Source organism: Bos taurus, chromosome 3 (genome assembly GCF_002263795.3).
Source record: "Bos taurus isolate L1 Dominette 01449 registration number 42190680 breed Hereford chromosome 3, ARS-UCD2.0, whole genome shotgun sequence".
In the NCBI taxonomy this organism is placed as follows: domain Eukaryota; kingdom Metazoa; phylum Chordata; class Mammalia; order Artiodactyla; family Bovidae; genus Bos; species Bos taurus.
Window position 1 is genome coordinate 54,939,286 of NC_037330.1, and position 19,614 is coordinate 54,958,899.

At 39.7% G+C, this 19,614-nt stretch overlaps 1 protein-coding gene across 12 annotated transcripts in view; it reads left to right on the plus strand.

Annotated features, from left to right (window-relative positions):
• KYAT3 (kynurenine aminotransferase 3) overlaps window positions 1-19,614 on the plus strand; it is a 60,324-nt gene that overhangs the window by 10,600 nt on the left and 30,110 nt on the right. For 5 of the 12 annotated variants that reach the window (XR_001496846.3, NM_001075370.1, XM_015464368.3 and 2 more), the window contains 3 exon segments: window positions 13,940-13,998; window positions 14,775-14,919; window positions 16,886-17,035. Coding sequence is in view for 11 of the 12 variants with exons in the window: in NM_001075370.1 (NP_001068838.1) it covers window positions 13,940-13,998; window positions 14,775-14,919; window positions 16,886-17,035 (354 nt within the window). In the remaining variant the exon portion in view is untranslated. 12 annotated transcript variants of the gene reach the window in all.

A 19,614-nucleotide genomic window follows, 5' to 3' on the forward strand; every position in this document is an offset into this window, starting at 1 on the left:
GGGCTTGTCTCCTCCATGTAAGATCCTGAGACTGGGACACCCAGTCTGTGACTCAATATGCTTGCTCCGCTGGGTAAAAGTTCTCTCAGATCGTTCAGATCCCTCACTGTCGCAGAGCTCCCAACCCTAAGCTTTTTTTCCATCCTACCCCATTAGATGGAAATCTTTCTTACAGCTTTGGTTGTATAGGTATTCTTTTGTCAGTTTCCAGTTAGTCTTCCATGAGAATTGTCCCACATGTGGATGTATTTTTGATGTGTTTGTTAGGGGAGTTGAGCTTCATGTCATCTTGATCCAGTCCCCTTATTATTTCACTTTTTATTTACAAAATTCTTCATGTTATGATTTGCTATAATCCTTTTTACATGTGGAGGGTTAAATAGGTTTAGTATCTTGCCCAAGGTCAAAATACCACATTTATCTCTTTCTAGCTCTGGCATGCATTGTAAACGTCTGGCTCCGTCTGCTCAAGAAAGAATGTAATCTAATGACTGTAAGTGCAGGCCTCATGACTTCCAATTGTAGGAAATACAGTGGATTGAGGACCAGATTATATGATGAATTGGAAAAGCAAACAAATCCAAGATGTGGGTCGTAACCACAGGTTTGATTCCTGACTTGGTTTCTTCAACAAGTCAGTAGCATGGGGAAAAAGTGGGGGTGGGTCGTATTTCAGAGGGACTGCTCTGAGATGAAAAGAACATTAAAAAGCACAACCACCAGAATGATGTATGGACCTTGTTTAGGGACTTGATCCAATCAACAGAAATGTAGAGATATTTTTAAAGACATTTAGAGACTGAGCCACTTCACTTTCACTTTTAACTTTCATGCATTGGAGAAGGAAATGGCAACCTACTCCAGTGTTCTTGCCTGGAGAATCCCAGGGACGGGGGAGCCTGGTGGGCTGCCGTCTATGGGATCGCACAGAGTCGGACATGACTGAAGTGACTTAGCAGCAGCAGCAGCAGAGAAATATGGTGGATTGGGTATTAAATGATATTAAGGAATTACTATTAGTGTGATGATGACATTGAAGTTATACAAGAGAATATCAATATTTTGTATAGATATGTGCCAAAGGAAAGGAAAAGGAGGAGAGATGAAGCAAATGAGGCAAATCTTGATATCATTATTGAATCTGGGTAACCTGTATAAGTGTTTTATATCATGTTGAGTCTTTTAAGTCTATGTCTTTACTTTTCATTTCCACTTTCAGTTTTTCTGTTACAGAAACATTTTGTTATTTCCCTATGCCATTTAGTAGCAAAATAATGTAATTTGTCTGCTTCTTTAAATTGAGAGCCATATCTTAGAAAACATTTAATATCTGTGAGATAATTCTGTTAGTGTCTGCTTACTTGGGCAGCATTTTGTCCAAAGGGAGAAAGAGGAAATGATTTAACAATATCCTGGCAGCTCTTTTTTTTTTTAATTTTTTTAAAAATTTAATAAACTGTATGTTTTAGAGCATTATAGTGAAGTAGGTGAAAGTTGCTCAGTCATGTCTGACTCTTTGCAACCCCATGGACTATATAGTCCATGCAATTCTCCAGGCCAGCATACTGGAGTGGGTAGCCGTTTCCTTTTCCAGGGGATCTTCCCAACCCAGGGATCGAACCCAGGTCTCCCACATTGCAGGTGGATTCTTTACCAGCTGAGCCACCAGGGAAGCCTTTATAGCTTCAGATCAAAATTGAGCAGTACAGAGTTCCCATGTATCCCCTGGCCTGATACATGCATAGCCTCCCCTACTATCAACATCCCTCACCTGAGTGGTGTATTAGCTACAAACATTGAAACTACCTTAATACATTATGTTCACCCAAAGTCCATAATTTACATTAGGGTTCACTCTTGGTGTTGTGCGTTCTGTGTGTTTTGACAAATGTATAATTACACGAATCCATTTTTACAGTATGACACAGAACAGTTTCACTGCCCTAAAAATCCTCTGTCTTCTACCTATTCATCCCTCCTTCCCTCTTAAGTTCTCTAAACCACTAATCCTTTTGCTGTCTGATTTTGCCTTTTCCGGAATGTATACATTTGTGATCATAACACATGTGGCTTTTTCAAATTGGCTTCTTTCACTTAGTAATATGCATTTTCCTCAGTGTCTTTTCTTTGCATGATGGCTCATTTCTTTTTTGCATGGAAGGGTATTCCATTATTTGGATGTACCACAACTGATCCATTCATCTATCCTGGTTGCTTCCAAGTTTTAGAAATTATGAATAAAGATGCTATAAACATCAGTGTTTAGGATTTTATATGGACTTAATTTTTCAACTCCTTTAGGTAAATACCAAGGAGAGTGATTGCTAGATTGTATGGTAAGAGTATTTTTAGTTTTCTAAGAAACTACCCTGTCAGCTTTCTAAAATCAGCTTTATAATGGCACAGTAAACCATAGTGTATACAACTCAATAATTATTTTTAAATGTATATACCATAAAGCCACTGCCACAATCAGCATATAGAATATTTCCATCACCCCTGAAAGATGCTTCATGTTCCTTCATAGTTCGTTTGTCACTCTGCTAATATGCTCTTTGTCACCATAGATTATTTTGCTTTTTAAAAATTGTTATTTTATCTAAGTGGATCATGTGCTATATACTCATTTGTGTATGGGTTCTTTCACATGCATAATGATTTTAAAGTGACCCGTGTTGTTTTTTGAGCTCATTCCTTTTTATTGGTGAAAAGAATCCTATTGTATGGATGGATTGTTTGTTTAACCATTCATTCACCTGTTGATAGACTTATGTATTATTTCCAGGTTTTAGCTATTTTGAGTAAAGTTATTATGAACACTGAGTACATGTAATTGTGTGGACATAGGTTTTCATTTCTCTTGTTTAAATACCTAACAGTGGAATCACTGGGTTGTGTGGTAGCTTTATATTTGTTTTTAAAGTAATTGTTAGGCAGTTTTCCAAAGTGGTTGTATCATTTCATATTTCTTCGAGGGTTGTACAAGTCTCAGGTTGTACAAGAGTTCTAGCTGCCTCACATCCTTGTCAACATTCAGTATCTATAATTTTAGCCATTTTGATGGGTATCTAGTGGAAGCTCATTGTGGTTTTAATTTGCATTTCCCTGATGACTGATGATGTTGAGCATCTTTATATGTGCCTTTTGGCCTTTCATATGCCTTTTGTGAAGTGACTATCAGAATTCTTGCCCTTTCTCAACTGGATTGTTTGCTTTCTTATTGAATTGTCTATTCTTAATGTGTATTTATGTACTCTAAATAAAAGTCTTCTGTAAAATAACATGTTGTAAACACTTTAATTTTGTGACTCACCTGGCAACTATTTAAGAGGTATTTGAGCCTACTGAAAGATATTATAGGGGAGGGGGAAATCAACTTTTACCTCTATCCTAGGTTTTCTGACTGAGGCCCTAAGAATTAGACTGAAAAGAAAGATTAAAACAAGAGTAAAACAAAAAGTGTTTATCATACATGTTGTGTATACACACAGGAGAATGCAGTGAAATTAGTACCTCAGAGGAGTCATTAGAAATTGAGCTTATAAATAGCATCTTAACAAAGAACAGTAGATTTGTAGAGAAGGGACTCGACAAAGGAAAAAGAGTTTAGGAATAAAAACAGGGGTTACATTAACAAGGTTTGTCTTATAGAGTCTGGTGCTATCTCAGCTGATGAGAGTCTACAGTTATCTCTGGTGATTAAGAATTGTCCTGTTCATCCAGGTGGAAGGGAGAGGGCAAACGTTTTCTTATGTGTGTATGCTCAGTCACTTCAGACTCTTTGTGGCCCTTTGGACTGTAGCCCTCGAGGCTCCTCTCTTCATGGGATTTCCCAGGCAAGAGTACTGGAGTGGGTTGCCATTTCCTCCTCCAGGGGATCTTTCCTACCCAAGAATCAAACCTGAATCTCCTGAATTGCAGTCGAATTCTTTACTGCTGAGCCATCAGGGAAACCCTTTGTTGTGTGTGCCTCTTCACGATTTCCTTTATTTCACAATGATCCTTATGCCAAAGTAGCATGGGTTGGGTTGACATATCTGATCTCCTATAATATCATAATAGATTTTATATATTTTTAAGTCAAGCAATAATAATAAACATTTTAGGTGATCACCATGTGCTTTACATGATATCTCATTTAATCCTTGTAACAACTGTATATTGTTAGCACTGTTTTGTTTTCTCCAATTTACTGGTAAGAATATGCAGCCTTGGAGGGTTTGGTAATTTTCTTTAGTCACACTGTCAGTGTCTTCAATCATTGTACTGTATATTCCCAAGCAAAATTATTGATAACTCAATAAATATATTTTACTGAGAATCTAAGACTTGAATATAAATATATAGATACATATACAGATATATGTGTACTCTTTTTCTAGGCAACCTGAAAGATAATACATGAGACACAGTTCAGGTTCTAAAAGAAAACCTGAGAACAGACATTACACATGTACCATAGAAATTGTGATGAGGAGGAGAGAGGTCAGAGGGAGAATAGAGGAAGGAAAAGTTACTTAGAATCTGAGAACATTGCTTAGATGTTCAATCTAAGGTCTGTCTTGTCAGCTATAACAATTACCACAAACTTGATTGTATTACAGTGACAGTTACTCTCACAGTACTAGGCTCCAGAATCCAAGATCAGAATCCACTGAGTCAAAATTAAGCTACTACCAGGACTACAGTCCCCCCAGCCCCCTAGAGAGAGTCCATTCCTAGCCTCTTCCAGCTTCTGATACCTGCTGTAACTCCTTGTCTTATGGCCATATCACCCTAATCTTCATGGCCGGCATCTCCAAATAAGTCTCTGATCCATCTTTACGTGGCCTTCTCTGTGTGTGTATAATCTACCTCTGCCTCCTCTTATAAGGACACCTGTGATGAAATTTAGGGCCCAGCTGGATAATCCAAAATTGTCTCCCCATCTTCAGATCCTTAATTGAATCACATCTGCAAGGATGTAAGGATATGTATCACCTTATAAGGTACCATTCACAGATTTCAAGGATTAGGATGCAGATGTCTTTGGGAAGGTCGTTTCTGAGCCAAGCATAGTGGGGATTATTAAGTAGATCATCTCGAACAGAGGAAAGAACTTGATTGCAAGCAAGTGAAAAGAAACACACTGAAGATAATTAGAGTGGCAAGAGGTCCTGTGCTTGCATCACTGTGAATGAAACAGCAGGGCAGGGGGAGAGAAGGCTGGAAGGGATTAAGGGCCTTGAATGCCAGGTTGGAATGTGAGGTACATTCCATGGACTGAGGAGAGTCTCTGGAGATTTTATAACAAGCTAGTGGCATCCCCCAGTCTGTGCTCTAAGTATGTAAAAAAAAAAATTATCATTTGACTGCATCCCCATTTCTGTCATGATCTTCCTCCACACTGCTCTCTCTCATCTTTTCATCATTGTATTGACAGGCATTTTATTATAGTACTTTTTAAATGGGAGGGAGGCAGGGGAAAAGGCCATGATTCATTAGCCAAAGGTAAGCCACTCAGTGCTTTTCCCTAGGATTTTTGAGACTGGCACCAGAGAAAGCTCTCAGTCACGCTATGGTGGTGAAATTGGGAAGTCTAAACATGTATTGTTTCTTGTGGAGAAAAGTGGGCTGAGATTGTGTGGAAAAGTGGATAAAGCGGAACCCTGATGAAGATTAAGTTTCTGGTTTCAATGTTACCCTTGAGTCTGGCAGCACCAATTACCATCTCATGGTAACATGAGCCTTCCAAGAAATTTCGCTTTTCCCCTGAAGTGTTCAGATTGAGTTTCTGTCTCTGTAACTAAGAGATCTGATTTGTATAGTTTTGTGGCAACCCACTCCAGTACTCTTGCCTGGCAAATCCCACGGATAGAGGAGCCTGGTAGGCTGCAGTCCATGGGGTTGCTAGGAGTTGACACGACTGAGCGACTTCACTTTCACTTTTCACTTTCATGCATTGGAGAAGGAAATGGCAACCCACTCCAGTGTTCTTGCCTGGAGAATCCCAGGGACGGGGGAGCCTGGTGGGCTGTCATCTATGGGGTCGAACAGAGTCAGACACAACTGAAGCAACTTAGCAGCAGCAGCAGAGCATCTCTGCATTTGTCTGCTTCTCATTTTCTAAGCTAGGAAAGAGCATAACCAAGTATTTTATTGTTGTTGTTGGATTTTGTTTTATTTTTTTAAGTCATATTGGGGAACAACCAAATTTCTAATGGACTGTCAAACTTGTACTGTGTCAATAAATTAATCTTTCCAAAGGGAAAGACACAAAGTTTTTTTTTTTTTTTTTTTAACAGATCTGTGTTTAAACAAAAGACACTGAGGAAGTTGTATAAGTGCTAAGAAATGAAGGCAAATGATATTGTGTCATCACCATAGTTGTTGTTTAGTCGCTAAGTTGTGTCCAGCTCTTTGTGACCCCATGGACTGCAGCATGCCAGGCTTACCTGTCCTTCACTATCTTCTGGGGTTTGCTCAAACTCATGTCCATTGAGTTGGTGATGCCATCCAATCATCTCACCCTCAGTCACCCTCTTCTCCTTTTGCCCTCAATCTTTCCCACATCAGGGTTTTCCCAATTAGTCAGCTCTTCAAATCAAGTATTGGAGCTTCAGCTTCAGCTTCAGTCCTTCCAGTGAGTATTCAGGGATGATTTCCTTTAGGATTGATTGGTTTGATCTCCTTGCAGTCCAAGGGACTCTCAAGAGTCTTCAGCATAACAGTTCGAAAGCATCAATTTTTCAGTGCAGCCTTCTGTATGGTCCAACTCTCACATCTGTACGTGACTAACTAACCCATAGATCTAAAAGATAATAGATTTTTAGGCTACCCCAGCAACCTGGCGTCACACTAAGCGGTATGCATTGCATGGGTGCTTCCTTTCTGGTCCAGCCTAGTCTTAAAATACTTGAATCCATCTGCTTCTCATGCCTGGTTATTATCTTCACCTCTCCATCCGTTAACTCTGTTATTTCTGTTTCTGGCTTTTTCTTGCATTCTTTCTGTTTTACACTTGACTACCCTGTGAGTCATAGTTATCAGCCACCTTGATTTCACACTTTGAGCTCACCATTTTTTTTTTTTTTTTCTACATTTGTCCTATCCCACTTAAATGCATCAGATCTTCCAGTCAGGACCCTCAAATAATATACAGTTGACCTGAGCATCTTTGAGTCTTAGGATAATGGGTTAAGTTTTTTTTTCTTCTTTCCAAACTTTCCTATTCCAGTACCATTGCAATAGACATTTTTTTTTTTTAAGTTGAGCTGTATTTGACATACACTATTGTGTTAGTTTCAAGTATATTACATTATGATTTGACATATGTATACATTGTGAAATGATCGCAACAATGTATAGTAACCATCTGTCCCCATACAACATTATTACAATGTTATTGATCATATTCCTTATGTTGTACATGACATCCTCATGATTTATTTACTGCATTACTGCAGGTTTGTTCCTCTTCATCCCCTTCACCTATCCTCTTCTCCCTTCTGGGAGTTCTTTGTGTCTATGAAACTGTTTTTATTTTGTTCATTTTTTTTTTTTTTTTAGATTCCACATATAGATGGGGTATTTGTCTTTCTCGGTCTGATCCCATGGACTGTACCCTCTGTCTGTGAAGTTTTCCAGGCTAGAATACTGAAAGGAATTGCCATTCCCTTCTCCAGGGGATCTTCCTGACCCAGGGATCGAACCCATATCTCCTGCCTGGTAGGCATATATTTTCTTTACCATATGAACCACCAGGGAAAACCCTCATTTAGTATAATGCCCTCTAGATCCACTCATGTTGTTATAAATGACAAGATTTTATTTATTTTTTTATTGCTGAGTATATTCTATGTGTGTGTGTGTGTGTGTGTGTGTGTATTTACACATACCACATCTTATTTTTCCATTTATCTATCAGTTAGTTCAGTTCGGTTGTGCCCGACTCTTTGTAACCCCATGGACTGCAGCACGCCAGGCCTCCCTGTCTATCACCAACTCCTGGAGTTCACTCAAACTCATGTGCATTGAGTCAGTGATACCATCCAACCATCTCATCCTCTGTCATCCCCTTCCCCTCCTGCCTTCAGTCTTTCCCAGCATCAGGGTCTTTTCAGATGAGTCAGTTCTTTGCATCAGGTGGGCAGAGTATTGGAGTTTCAGCTTCAGCATCAGTCCTTCCAATGAATTCAGGACTGATTTCCTTTAGGATGGACTGGTTGGATCTCCTTGCAGTCCAAGGGACTTTCAAGAGTCTTCTCCAACACCATAGTTCAGTTCTCTGGCACTCAACTTTCTTTATAGTCCAACTCTCACATCCATACATGACTACTGGAAAAACCATAGCCTTGATTAGACAGACCTTTGTTGGCAAAGTAATGTCTCTGCTTTTTAATATGCTGTCTAGGTTGGTCATAACTTTTCTTCCAAGGAGCAAGCGTCTTTTAATTTCATGGCTTCAGTCACCATCTGCAGTGATTTTGGAGCCCAAAAAATAAAGTCTCTCAGTGCTTCCCCATCTATTTGCCATGAAGTGATGGGACCAGATGCCATGACCTTAGTTTTCTGAATGTTGAGCTTTAAGCCTCCTTTTTTACTCTCCTCTTTCACTTTCATCGACAGGCTCTTTAGTTCTTCACTTTCTATCAAGGGTGGTGTCATCTGCATGTCTGAGGTTTATCTATCAGTGGACACTTATCTTGGCCATTGGTAAATAATGATGCAGTGAACATTGGAGTACGTATATCTTTTCAAATTAGTGCTTTTGTTTATTTCAGGTAAATACTCATAGGTGACTTGCGGCTTTAGTTTTGGGGCTTCTCAGGTGGCTCAGTGATAGGAGATGCAGGTTTGACCCCTCTGTTGGGAAAATATCCTGGAGGAGGAAATGGCAACTCACTCCAGTATTCTTGCCCAGGAAATCCCATGGAAAGAGGAACCTGGCAGGCTAGTCCATGGGGTCCCAAAGAGTCAGACACAACTTAGGGACTGAGCGTGCACACGTATATGAATGTGGTATGGTAGTCCTATTTTTCATTTTTAAAAGAACCTCCTAACATTTTCCATGGTGGCTGTGCTAATTTGCAGTCCCACCAGTAGAGCACCAGGGTTCCTGGTGAGAGCTGTTCTGACAGGTACAGAAAATACTTTACAGACTAACAGTGAGCTGTTTCTTATCTCTGCCAAGAGTGGCACCTAGTGGTGATTCTGTAGAACTGCAGTTTTTCAGCTTTACATTAACAGCAAAAGATACTGCTTTTACCAGCAGCTTTGCATTTATTATGTAACATTCGGTATATGTATACCAGGCATTCATCTATCTGGGAACAGAAGTCACTTCGTGAAGTTAGCTGTCCAGAAATGATACAGGCCCTATAGATGTTCCATTGTACAACGGGGGCTCCTGTTTAATCTCTGATAGTATTTCAGGTTTATTTTATTTTCCTAATATTGGACCTAATCTGGACAATAACTCTCAGACAGTGACCATTGCCCCTACTGCTGAATCTTGACATTTCTGGGCATTGTTGGGTATCTTTTACTTTTTCCCTGCTATAATTGTTTCCTCAGGCTACCTTAACAAAGTAGCACAAACTAAGTAGCTTAAACAACAAAAATGTATTACTGAACAGTTAAGGACACTAGAAGTCCAGGATAAAGGTGTTGGCAAGGTTGGTTTCTTCTGAGGGCTCTGAGGAAGAATCTGTTCCGTACTTGTCTCCCAGCTTCTGGTGATTTGCTGACAGTCTTTGGTGTTTCTTGACTCACAGGAGCATCACCCTGACCTCTACCTTCACCTTCAGGCTCCATTCTTCCTGTGTGCCACTCTGTCTCCACATTTACCCTTTTCTTTTGGATACCATTGGTGTTGGATTAGGGCCCACCCTAACACCCCCCAAAGATGCTCAGCGGGCTCAAATATACCTTGTGCGCACCAGGACACAGAGACCCCACAGAGACTGAGACAGAACAGTATTTGAGTGTCTCCTGAGGAGGTACGGGTCAGCAGTGGACTGCTGCAGGGGCAGGGGCCTGGGTGCAGTAGACCTGGGTGTGGCATAAGCCCTCTTGGAGGAAGTGGCCATTAACCCCACCATAGAGCTGCCAGAACTTACACAGGACTGGGGCAACAGACTCTTGGAGGGAACACACAGAAATTTGTGTGCACCAGGACCCAGGAGAAAGGAGCAGTGACCCCACAAGAGACTAACCCAGACTTGCCTGTGAGTGTCCAAGAATCTCGGGTGGAGGCATGGGTCGGTGGTGGCCTGCTACAGGGTTGGGGGCACTGAGTGTAGCAGTGCATGTATGGGACCTTTTGAAGGTCGCCATTATCTTCATTACCCCCACCATAGTTTGGCCTGAGGTCAAATAACAGGGAGGGAACACATCCCCACCCATCAATAGAAAATTGGATTAAAGATTTGCTGAGCATGGCCCAGCGCATCAAAAAAAGAGCCAGTTTCCCCCTCAGTCAGTCTCTCCCATCAGGAAGCTTCCATAGGTCTCTTACCTTCTCCATCACAGGGCAGACAGAATGAAAACCACAATACCAGTCTGATCACATGGACCACAGCCTTGGCTAACTCAATGAAACTATGAGCCATGCCATGTAGGGCCACCCAAGACAGATGGGTCATGGTGGACAGTTCTGACAAAACGTGGTCCACTAGAGAAAGGAATGGCAAACCAATTCAGTATTCTTGCCTTGAGAACCCCATGAACAGTATGAAAAGGCAAAAAGACAGGACACTGAAAGACGAACTCCCCAGATCGGTAGGTGCCCAATATGCTCCTGGCAATTAGTGGAGAAATAACTCTAGAAAGAATGAAAAGATGGAATCAAAGCAAAAACAGCACCCAGTTGTGGATGTGACTGTTAATGGCAGTAAAGTCTGATGCTGTAAAGAGCAATACTGCATAAGAACCTGGAATGTTAGGTCCATGAATCAAGGCAAATTGAAGTGGTCAAACAGGAGATGGCAAGAGTGAACATCAACATTTTAGGATTCAGTGAACTAAAATGGACTGGAATGGTGAATTTAACTCAGAGGACCATTATATCTACCACTGTGGGCAAGAATCCCTTAGAAGAAGTGGGCTAGCCATCATAGTCAACAAGAGAGTCCAAAATGCAGTACTTGGATGTAATCTCAAAAATGATAGAATGATCTCTCTTTGTTTTCAAGGCAAACCATTCAATATCAGAGTAATCCAAGCTTATGCCCCAACCAGTAATGCTGAAGAAGCTGAAGTTGAATGGTTCTATGAAGACCTACAAAACCTTCTAGAACTAACCCAAAAAAGATGTCCTTTTCATTATAGGGGACTGGAATGCAAAAGTAGGAAGTCAAGAGATACTTGTAGAGAAAAAGACTGAGGATCCCCAAAGAAGGGGGAATTCTGTCTCTGTTTTTGGACTTCAGCTGCAACACCAGCTCTTCCTTGGCTGGAGCTCTGCAGGGCTTGAACTTGCTGGCTCCCACAATCTTGAGAGCCAATTCTTTAAAATAAATCACTGTATATATGTGCATCCTATTGGTTCTGTCCGTATAGAAAAATCCAATTAATACACACATCAGTGCAAACAAGCTATAAGTAGTCCTCATGAGGACTTAACAGTCTAAGGGACGAAAATCAGAAATGCAAACAGATAAAAAAGACCATGCTTTGTAGTAAATGCTGGATACTCCGTGTCATGGGAGCACAGAGGAGCATCTGACCTTGACTTGGGGAATCAGAGAAGGTCTCTGGAGGAAACGGAGTCTAACTTGAGAACTGAAGGTGGCAGGTGGAATAGGAATTAGTGGAGTGAAGGGACAAGGTTGTGGAAACCAGGGATTAGATTGAATGAAGAGCATGCCTTATTAACAGGGGCATTATTGCCCCCAAGGGGGAGAAAATGCTGATTGGCAGGTGAAAGCAATCTTGGTTATTGCAGTGTTTTCTGATCATCCAAAGCTCAACTCTGTCTGACAAAATATTATTCCTTTACATTTAATGAGAGAAATGGGGAGGCATGTTTAGAAAAAATGTCTAAAAAGTCTCTGTGATTGGAAAGTGGTGACCAGAAGAAAAAAAAGGACTGAGAAACATTTGTATAGAAAGCTCAGTTGTGTGGAGGAAGGATCACATATGAACCTTGTGAGAGAAGACTATAGAATATTTGATAGATCAGAATGTTCTAGACACAAATTTTAAAGAAAATTAAATCTGAAATGCATTTTGACTTTATCTAGATAATTTAGGTAAAATTGGACTTTTTAGTCTAAATTATCTACTATAGACTCTGCTTACTTCTATGTATGAATCTTTACTTTGTAGGCACATGCTGAATAAATCATTAAGATTTAAAAATTTCTTAGAGGGATCTCCTTGGTGGTCCCGTGGCTAAGACACTTCCAATGCACCAGGCCTGGGTTCGATCCCTGGTTAGGGAACTAGATCCCACATCCTGCAACTAAAAGTTCATGTGCTACACCTAAACATCCCCAGTATCGCAAAGAAGATGGAAGACCTGGTGCAGGCTAACTAAATAAATACTAAATTTTTTTTTTTTCTTAGAGATGGAAAAAGACAGTTGTTGAGATATCTTTTTCTGGGACTTTCCTGGCAGTCCAGTGGTTAAGACTCTGCCTTCCCAATGCAGGGTGAAGATTCAAACCCTGGCTGGGGAACTAAGATCCCACCTGCCACGCAGCACGGCAAAGTTAGTCTTTTTCTATTTATCTTTCTGGGCGTTTTTAGTTTTATAATTGTAGTCTCTAAAATAGCATCATGTTCAGGTGGGCACTTAATCATAATGCCGTTGTGGAAGGCACATTAGCCTCTGGAGAATCTGCATGTGATTTACTTCAGTGGAGTTTCAAAGATTAAAAAAAAATATGTGAGAAAAACAAAAAGGTATATTTCTTGGTTCCATTATTGGAATAGAATGAGAACAATGGTCTATTTAATAACTTATCACTATCTTCCTTCTAGATTGAATTCAAATTACTTTACTATTCTATTAAGAAAATCTTTGCAAAAATGCTGCCAATCATTTTTTATTTCAGCAGCTTATTAACAATGAAATCAAAGATAGCTCCATGCTTCTGAGAGATAATGTAAACTTCCTTTTAGAATCTTAAAGAACTAAAAAATTGAATGCTTTGCTGTAATTTTAGCTTTTAATATGTCAAGCTTGCTTAATGTGAGTAGACCTGACCTAAATGTCTGATATACTTTTTTTTTTTTAAAGGCAACATTCTAGTAGTCTCTTTTAGAATGTCTTCTGCAAAAGGCAGTGTGCGGAAACAGTGCTGAGTATGTGTTCTGAAGTCAGACTACCTGGGTTCAGATCTTGAGTTGAATCTGTTTAGGTTTAAATGCTACTTGCTTTCATGAACTTGGGCAGATGTAAAGTTACCTGATCTTATCCTCTCTGTACCTCACGTTCCTCATGTGTAAATTACGGCTAGTGATAGAACCATAACGTGGGGTTGTTGTAAATATTAACGGAGTTAATTACTTAAGACCCTTAGAATAGTGCCTGGTACACACTCAATAATGTTACCTATTATTACTATTATTTAGAAATCCTTATTGAGTAGTCTTGAAACCATCTGTTTTGGTGCTTCCTGTATGTCATATAAGGAACTTACTTGAGAAAGTGTTGATACCCCTGACCTAAAATGATCTTCAGAGCATGACTCAAGATATTGTTTTAACTGACTTCTTTTTAGTACCATCATTTTTCTCTTCAGTACATTTCAGGCCTTTAAATTGATTTATTTAGAACAGTAGATGGGAGATGAATTCCTCTTGGGGATTTTTTAATGGCATCTAACATTTTTCTCTATGGTACTGCTTTTTCTATGGTGCCAGTAGTGAAGAGAAATAGTTGCCCATGATTTTCTGGCATTATTTTTTGATGAAAAAAATTCTAAAACCCCTTCAATTTTATATATTTCAGAAAATGTCTTTGAGATTCAAAAATGCAAAACGAATTGAAGGCCTTGATAGCAATATATGGTGAGTACCTTACAGTGAACAATAATAATTGGGTAAAGTTTTCTTGCATCCATTCATTGGAAATGGAAGTAATGATTCATACACTTATTTATTCTCTTAGCCAATGTGCCAGTCCCTGTGCTAGGCACTGGAAATGGACAGAGAAAGGGACAAATTGGGTGATGACCTTGTGAAACTTACCTTCTTAATGCATGAACTTTTCCTCTTAGCTTTACTCTCTAATGAGAGAACTTAGCCGGAGAAAGCAACGGCAACCCAGTCCAGTACTCTTGCCTGGAAAATCCCATGGACGGAGGAGCCTGGTAGGCTGCAGTCCATGGGGTCGCTAAGAGTTGGGCATGACTGAGCAATTTCACTTTCACTTTTCACTTTCATGCATTGGAAAAGGAAATGGCAGCCCACTCCAATATTCTTGCCTGGAGAATCCCAGGGACAGAGGAGCCTAGTGGGCTGCCATCTATGGGGTCGCACAGAGTCAGACACGACTGAAGCGACTTAGCAGCAGCAGCAGCAGCAGCAGATGGTTGAGGAAAAAAAAATGTGATTAAAATATGGGCATCATGGAACTGAGATTTGTAAGAAACATTAAGTTTATTGGTTCAACCTTCATTTTTCTAGACAAAGTCATTTTGTAGATGGTAAAATTGTCTTGAACTCATTAATTTTATTTTGATCTATAAGACTAAATCTTATTTTTCAGTTTTATAAGACTATGAGGTATAAAAGGCTAACTTTGTAATCATAGTTCTTACTAACACTAGTCTTTTTTATCTTAGGATTGAATTTACCAAACTGGCTGCAGACCCTTCTGTTGTGAATCTTGGCCAAGGCCTTCCAGATATATCCCCTCCTGTATATGTAAAGGAAGAATTATCCAAGATTGCAGCAATTGATAATCTGAATCAGTACACACGGGGCTTTGTAAGTATATGAGCACCGTGTGTGGTGTGAGTGTGTATTTTGTATTGTATTGTGTGTGAATATACTTCTGTCACTTCTCTGTAATTGGCTTTCTAGAACCAACTATCCTAACCTGATGGGCAAAGGAACCCCCACCCTTGCCCTTATATCTGAGGATAAGCTGTCCCCTAATTCCAGCTTCTCCACAGTCCTGTCTCGGCCCCTCCTTTACTACTATTCCAAGATGGGGTTCCCATGGCAACAAAGGAAGGAGAGTATTCACTTGAGATATGTTTTCTCTCCTTTCATACTTATGCAGCCTCATCACTGGTCTCTTCATTAATATCATTTATTTCCAACTAGTTACTTTCTCTCTGCCTCAGCCCAACTTCATCCTTCTTGCTACAATGCCTACTAGAGCCAGAGAGTTCCCAGTACCACAACTTACTAAGTGAATTGAGCAAAGCTTCGGGACACAAGGCCAATGTACAAAAATCAGTTGTATTTCTGTCGTACTAAAAGTGAAGTTAAAAAGTAAAATTATTTAAAATGCCATTTACAATAATATCTAAACACACTGAAATTTAGAAGTGATTTTTTAAAGATATATACAACGTTTGTTCACTGAAAACTACATCACTTTGCTGAGAGATATTAAATGATACCTAAATAAATGGAGTGATATATGATGTTCATAGATTGGAAGACTAAGTATGGTTAAGGTGTCAGTTCTCCCTAAATTGATCCATGGCAAGGAGTGGCAAGCTATAGTCCATGGGCCAAGTCCAACCAATCCCTGACTTTGTAAGTAAGGTTTTATTGGAACATCCCTATACCCATCGTTCATATATTTTCCAGCTTTTGTGAATATATATGAGTGTATATATATGTGTGTGTGTGTTTATATCGGTGTAGCAGTGGGGATGGGGTTGCGGTGTCAGCAGGCTGTGGATGTTGGTCACCTCAGGGCATGGGAGGTAAGAGATTTTGAGGAAAGATAATTTTTCTTTATGTATCTTTTGCCTAATTTTACTTATATGAATCATGAGTCACTTTGTAATTTAAAAATTTAAGCACAAATCCTTATTACTGTAAGGGCAGATGTATAGTGTTTATAGTTGCTTTCATATCACCCTTTGCTAGAATTTGTTAAACCTGTTATTAAAATGAATTCAAAGAGAATTTTGGATTTCTGGGAGGGGTGACAACTGTCTCTTGCTGCTCTTTCAACAATTTGTGTATTTTTTTTGACCTTCTATTACTAATTACAACCAGCTTCTCTAATACTATACTACTTCCTAATTTCAAAATATGAAAAATGTGCTCTGGCTTCACTTTTATTGATTTTAACCAGGTGAGGCTCTGGGACATACATGCCACTGTTACAAAAGAAATAAAAAGACGACAAGTAAATACATCCTTAACAAAAAAATTCCGCCTTCTCTTCATATGAACTGGGATGGACAACTTAGAGGGAGCCGTACTCTTTTACCTCAGTAACCCAAGATATAGCTAAGCAATCTCCCTCTTCTCCTGCATCCTGACCCAGTTTATTACTCCAGAGCCTGGTGCTTTCCTAACAAAGTCACAAGACCTGCACTTGGACACTTACTAATATTTTCTGCAAATGACTGAAAATCAAGGTGGTTACTGAAAGCAAAAAGAGGATGCAGACGCTGGGCAGAAAAAAGCAAATATCAAGATATCAGATAACAAAGCTAATACCTTGAAATTTTGTATTCAAAAATCAGTCATTTAATAGGGAAGTTTTTAATCATTAGCAAATCATCATGACCATTCATTCAGGAACCTTCTGAAAATAAGGGGAACGATTTTTTTGTTTTTAATTTGTTGCCATAAAAATACACGTTAGAGAATTGTAAAACCTAAATGTTAAAAAATTTTTAACATTTCAGAGCCAAACTATCTCAAAGAAGTAGGTCTCATAATTAAATTCAAGGTTTTGTTCTTCCTTTTCACTCAACAGGGTCATCCATCACTTGTGAAAGCTCTGTCCTGCCTATATGAAAAGTTTTATCACAATAAAATCAATCCAAATGAAGAAATCCTTGTGACAGTAGGAGCATATGGATCTCTTTTTAATGCCATTCAAGGATTGATTGATGAGGGGGATGAAGTAAGTATATTAACATTATCGTGCTGCCTTTATATTTTCACTTTTTTCATGCTTATTTTAAGTATTTTTCAAATATAGTACATATGCAGTCAAGTTCACAAAAAACTGTTAAGTACAACTTAGTAAATGTTTACTTGTGTGTGTATGTTTGTCTCCCTGTAACCACAAACCAGATGAAGATAGAGTACATTTCCAGCAACCTGGAAGGCTCCCTCTTGCCCCTTCCTAGTCTGTATTCTTCCAGAGGTAACAGTCTTCTGTATTCTGTCAGAGATTCATTTTACTAGCTCTTTAACCTGATGTAATAGAATATACAGTATATACTCTTGAGTCTGACTTCTCTCATTTATCATTTTGTCTGTGAGATTTATTCACTTTTGTTGCGTGTTGTTTATTCTGTTTACAGCCTGTTTACATAAGGGCAGGTAAAAGAGGCTAGCAGTAGTATGGGAAGATGAACTCAATCAACAAGTATTTGGTCACTGTCTTTTTGTGCCCTGTATTGTTAGCAGCACCATGTGAGGGATGCATAACAAGACAACTGAGTGACTTTTTAATTTAGTGAAGTGATATAAAACCCACTTCAGCACTGACCTCAGTAGCTCTGCTCCTGCTTCCCCATTATCATTCCAGGACCCTTGCTTTCATATTTACTCACCTCTTCCATTTATTCAAAATTTACTGAGGATATGCTAGACGATGTGGGAGAGATTTTTTTAAAAGACTGTTTCTATGTGGAAGAGGTTCCCTGTTTAGTGAAGGAGATGAACTTGTAAACAGATACAGAAGGATGCAGTGTGATAGGCAGTGGTGGGGAATGTGTAAGTTACCATGGTGACAAGAGGAAGAAGTGATGAACTCTGCTAATATAGGTCCAGAAAGCTCCAGAGAGGTGTTGGGTAAGCCCAGTCTGAGGAATGAATATTTGCCATGATCTGTATTGTTAATTCCCTTCTTTGAACTCTGCCAGCACTTTTTTTTTTTTTTTTTTTAATTTTGTGGCTGCACTGGGTCTTCATTGCTCAGTGCAGGCTTTCTTTAGCTATGGTGAGCAGGGGCTAGTCTTCGTTGCTGTGTGTGGGCTTCTCATTGCAATGGCTTCTCTTATTGTAGAGAGGGCGCTTCAGTAGTTGTGGCGCAGGAGCTTCACTGCTCCAGGGCACGTGGGATCTTCTCGGACCAGGGATCAAACCTGTGTCCCCTTGCATTGGCAGGCAGATTCTTAATCAGTGAGCCACCAGGGAGGTCCTGAACCACCACCCCCCCAGCACTTTATCTGTACCTCCTTTATGAAAGATACCTCTGTGACTTTGTGTTACCTTTTCTATTAGATCTCTATTCCCTCTGCTCTGCCAAACAATAAGTTACTTAAGGAATCATGGTAAGGAAGTATAGTCATACTTTCATATATGTAATTTCCTTTATTCCTGTAACTGAAAGTTTCAGCTCAGGCTTTGATTGTGTTACTCCTTTGCTGCTTCCTCCTTCTCTGCACTCTGTTGGTGTGTCCCAAGGCTCAGCCTTTTGCCATCTTTTCTCTATTCTTCTTCACCGATCAACTTATCTAATATTTTGAAACCACACACATCACTTTGCATCATATAGGCCTATTATTTTCCTTATAATATTTATTACTATCTGAAATTATCTAATTTACTTCCTTGTTTCTTATTTATTATGTCTCTCTCTGTAGAATTTAAGTTCCAGAAAAATTAGTTTATTGTTATAGAGCCAGCAGTTGAAATAGCGAGTGCTCGGTAAATATTCGTCAAAAAGAGAGGGGAATCATTTCCATTGTAAAAATAAGGAAATTTCAGGGAAGAGTGTCAGGTATATTCTCAGTTCCACCTCGCTGCCTCCCCCGTTTCCTTTCCTTCGTGGAGCTCTCACTTCATACCAGGCATGATGTGTCTCATCAGGGCTGCAAAGATGGGTCATCTTAGTCCCTAAGAATTTCACAGTCTAATGAACTTCAGGAAAACATCCATTCCTGGCTCATGTCTTGTCCTCTGCAATACCCAAAGCCTAACATAGCACGTTGTGTAGAAAATATTCAGTGTGAATTAGATGGCCAGTACAAAGAAAGGAACTTTAGAATGTAAGGGCCTCCTGTAACTCAGTGAGACAAGCCTTGAACCGGAAATATAAATAGTAAAAAGTAGAAATCTAGGATGATAATTAGGTGCCATGAATTTAACCAACACAAACTTAAAGGCAGTTTAGTGTTCAGTTCAGTTCAGTCGCTCAGTCGTGTCCGAGTCTTTGTGACCCCATCGATGGCAGCACCCAGGCCTCCCTGTCCGTTACCAACTCCCAGAGTTTACTCACACTCATGTCCAGTGAGTCGGTGATGCCAGCCAGCCATCTCATCCTCTGTCATCCCCTTCTCCCACCTTCAGTCTTTCCCAGCATCATGGTCTTTTCAAATAGTCACCTCTTTGCATTGGGTGGCCAAAGTATTTGAGTTTCAGTGTCAGCATCAGTCCTTCCAAAGAATATTCAAGACTGATTTCCTTTAGGATGAATTGGTTGTATCTCCTTGTAGTCCAAGGGACTCTCAAGAGTCTTCTCCAACACCA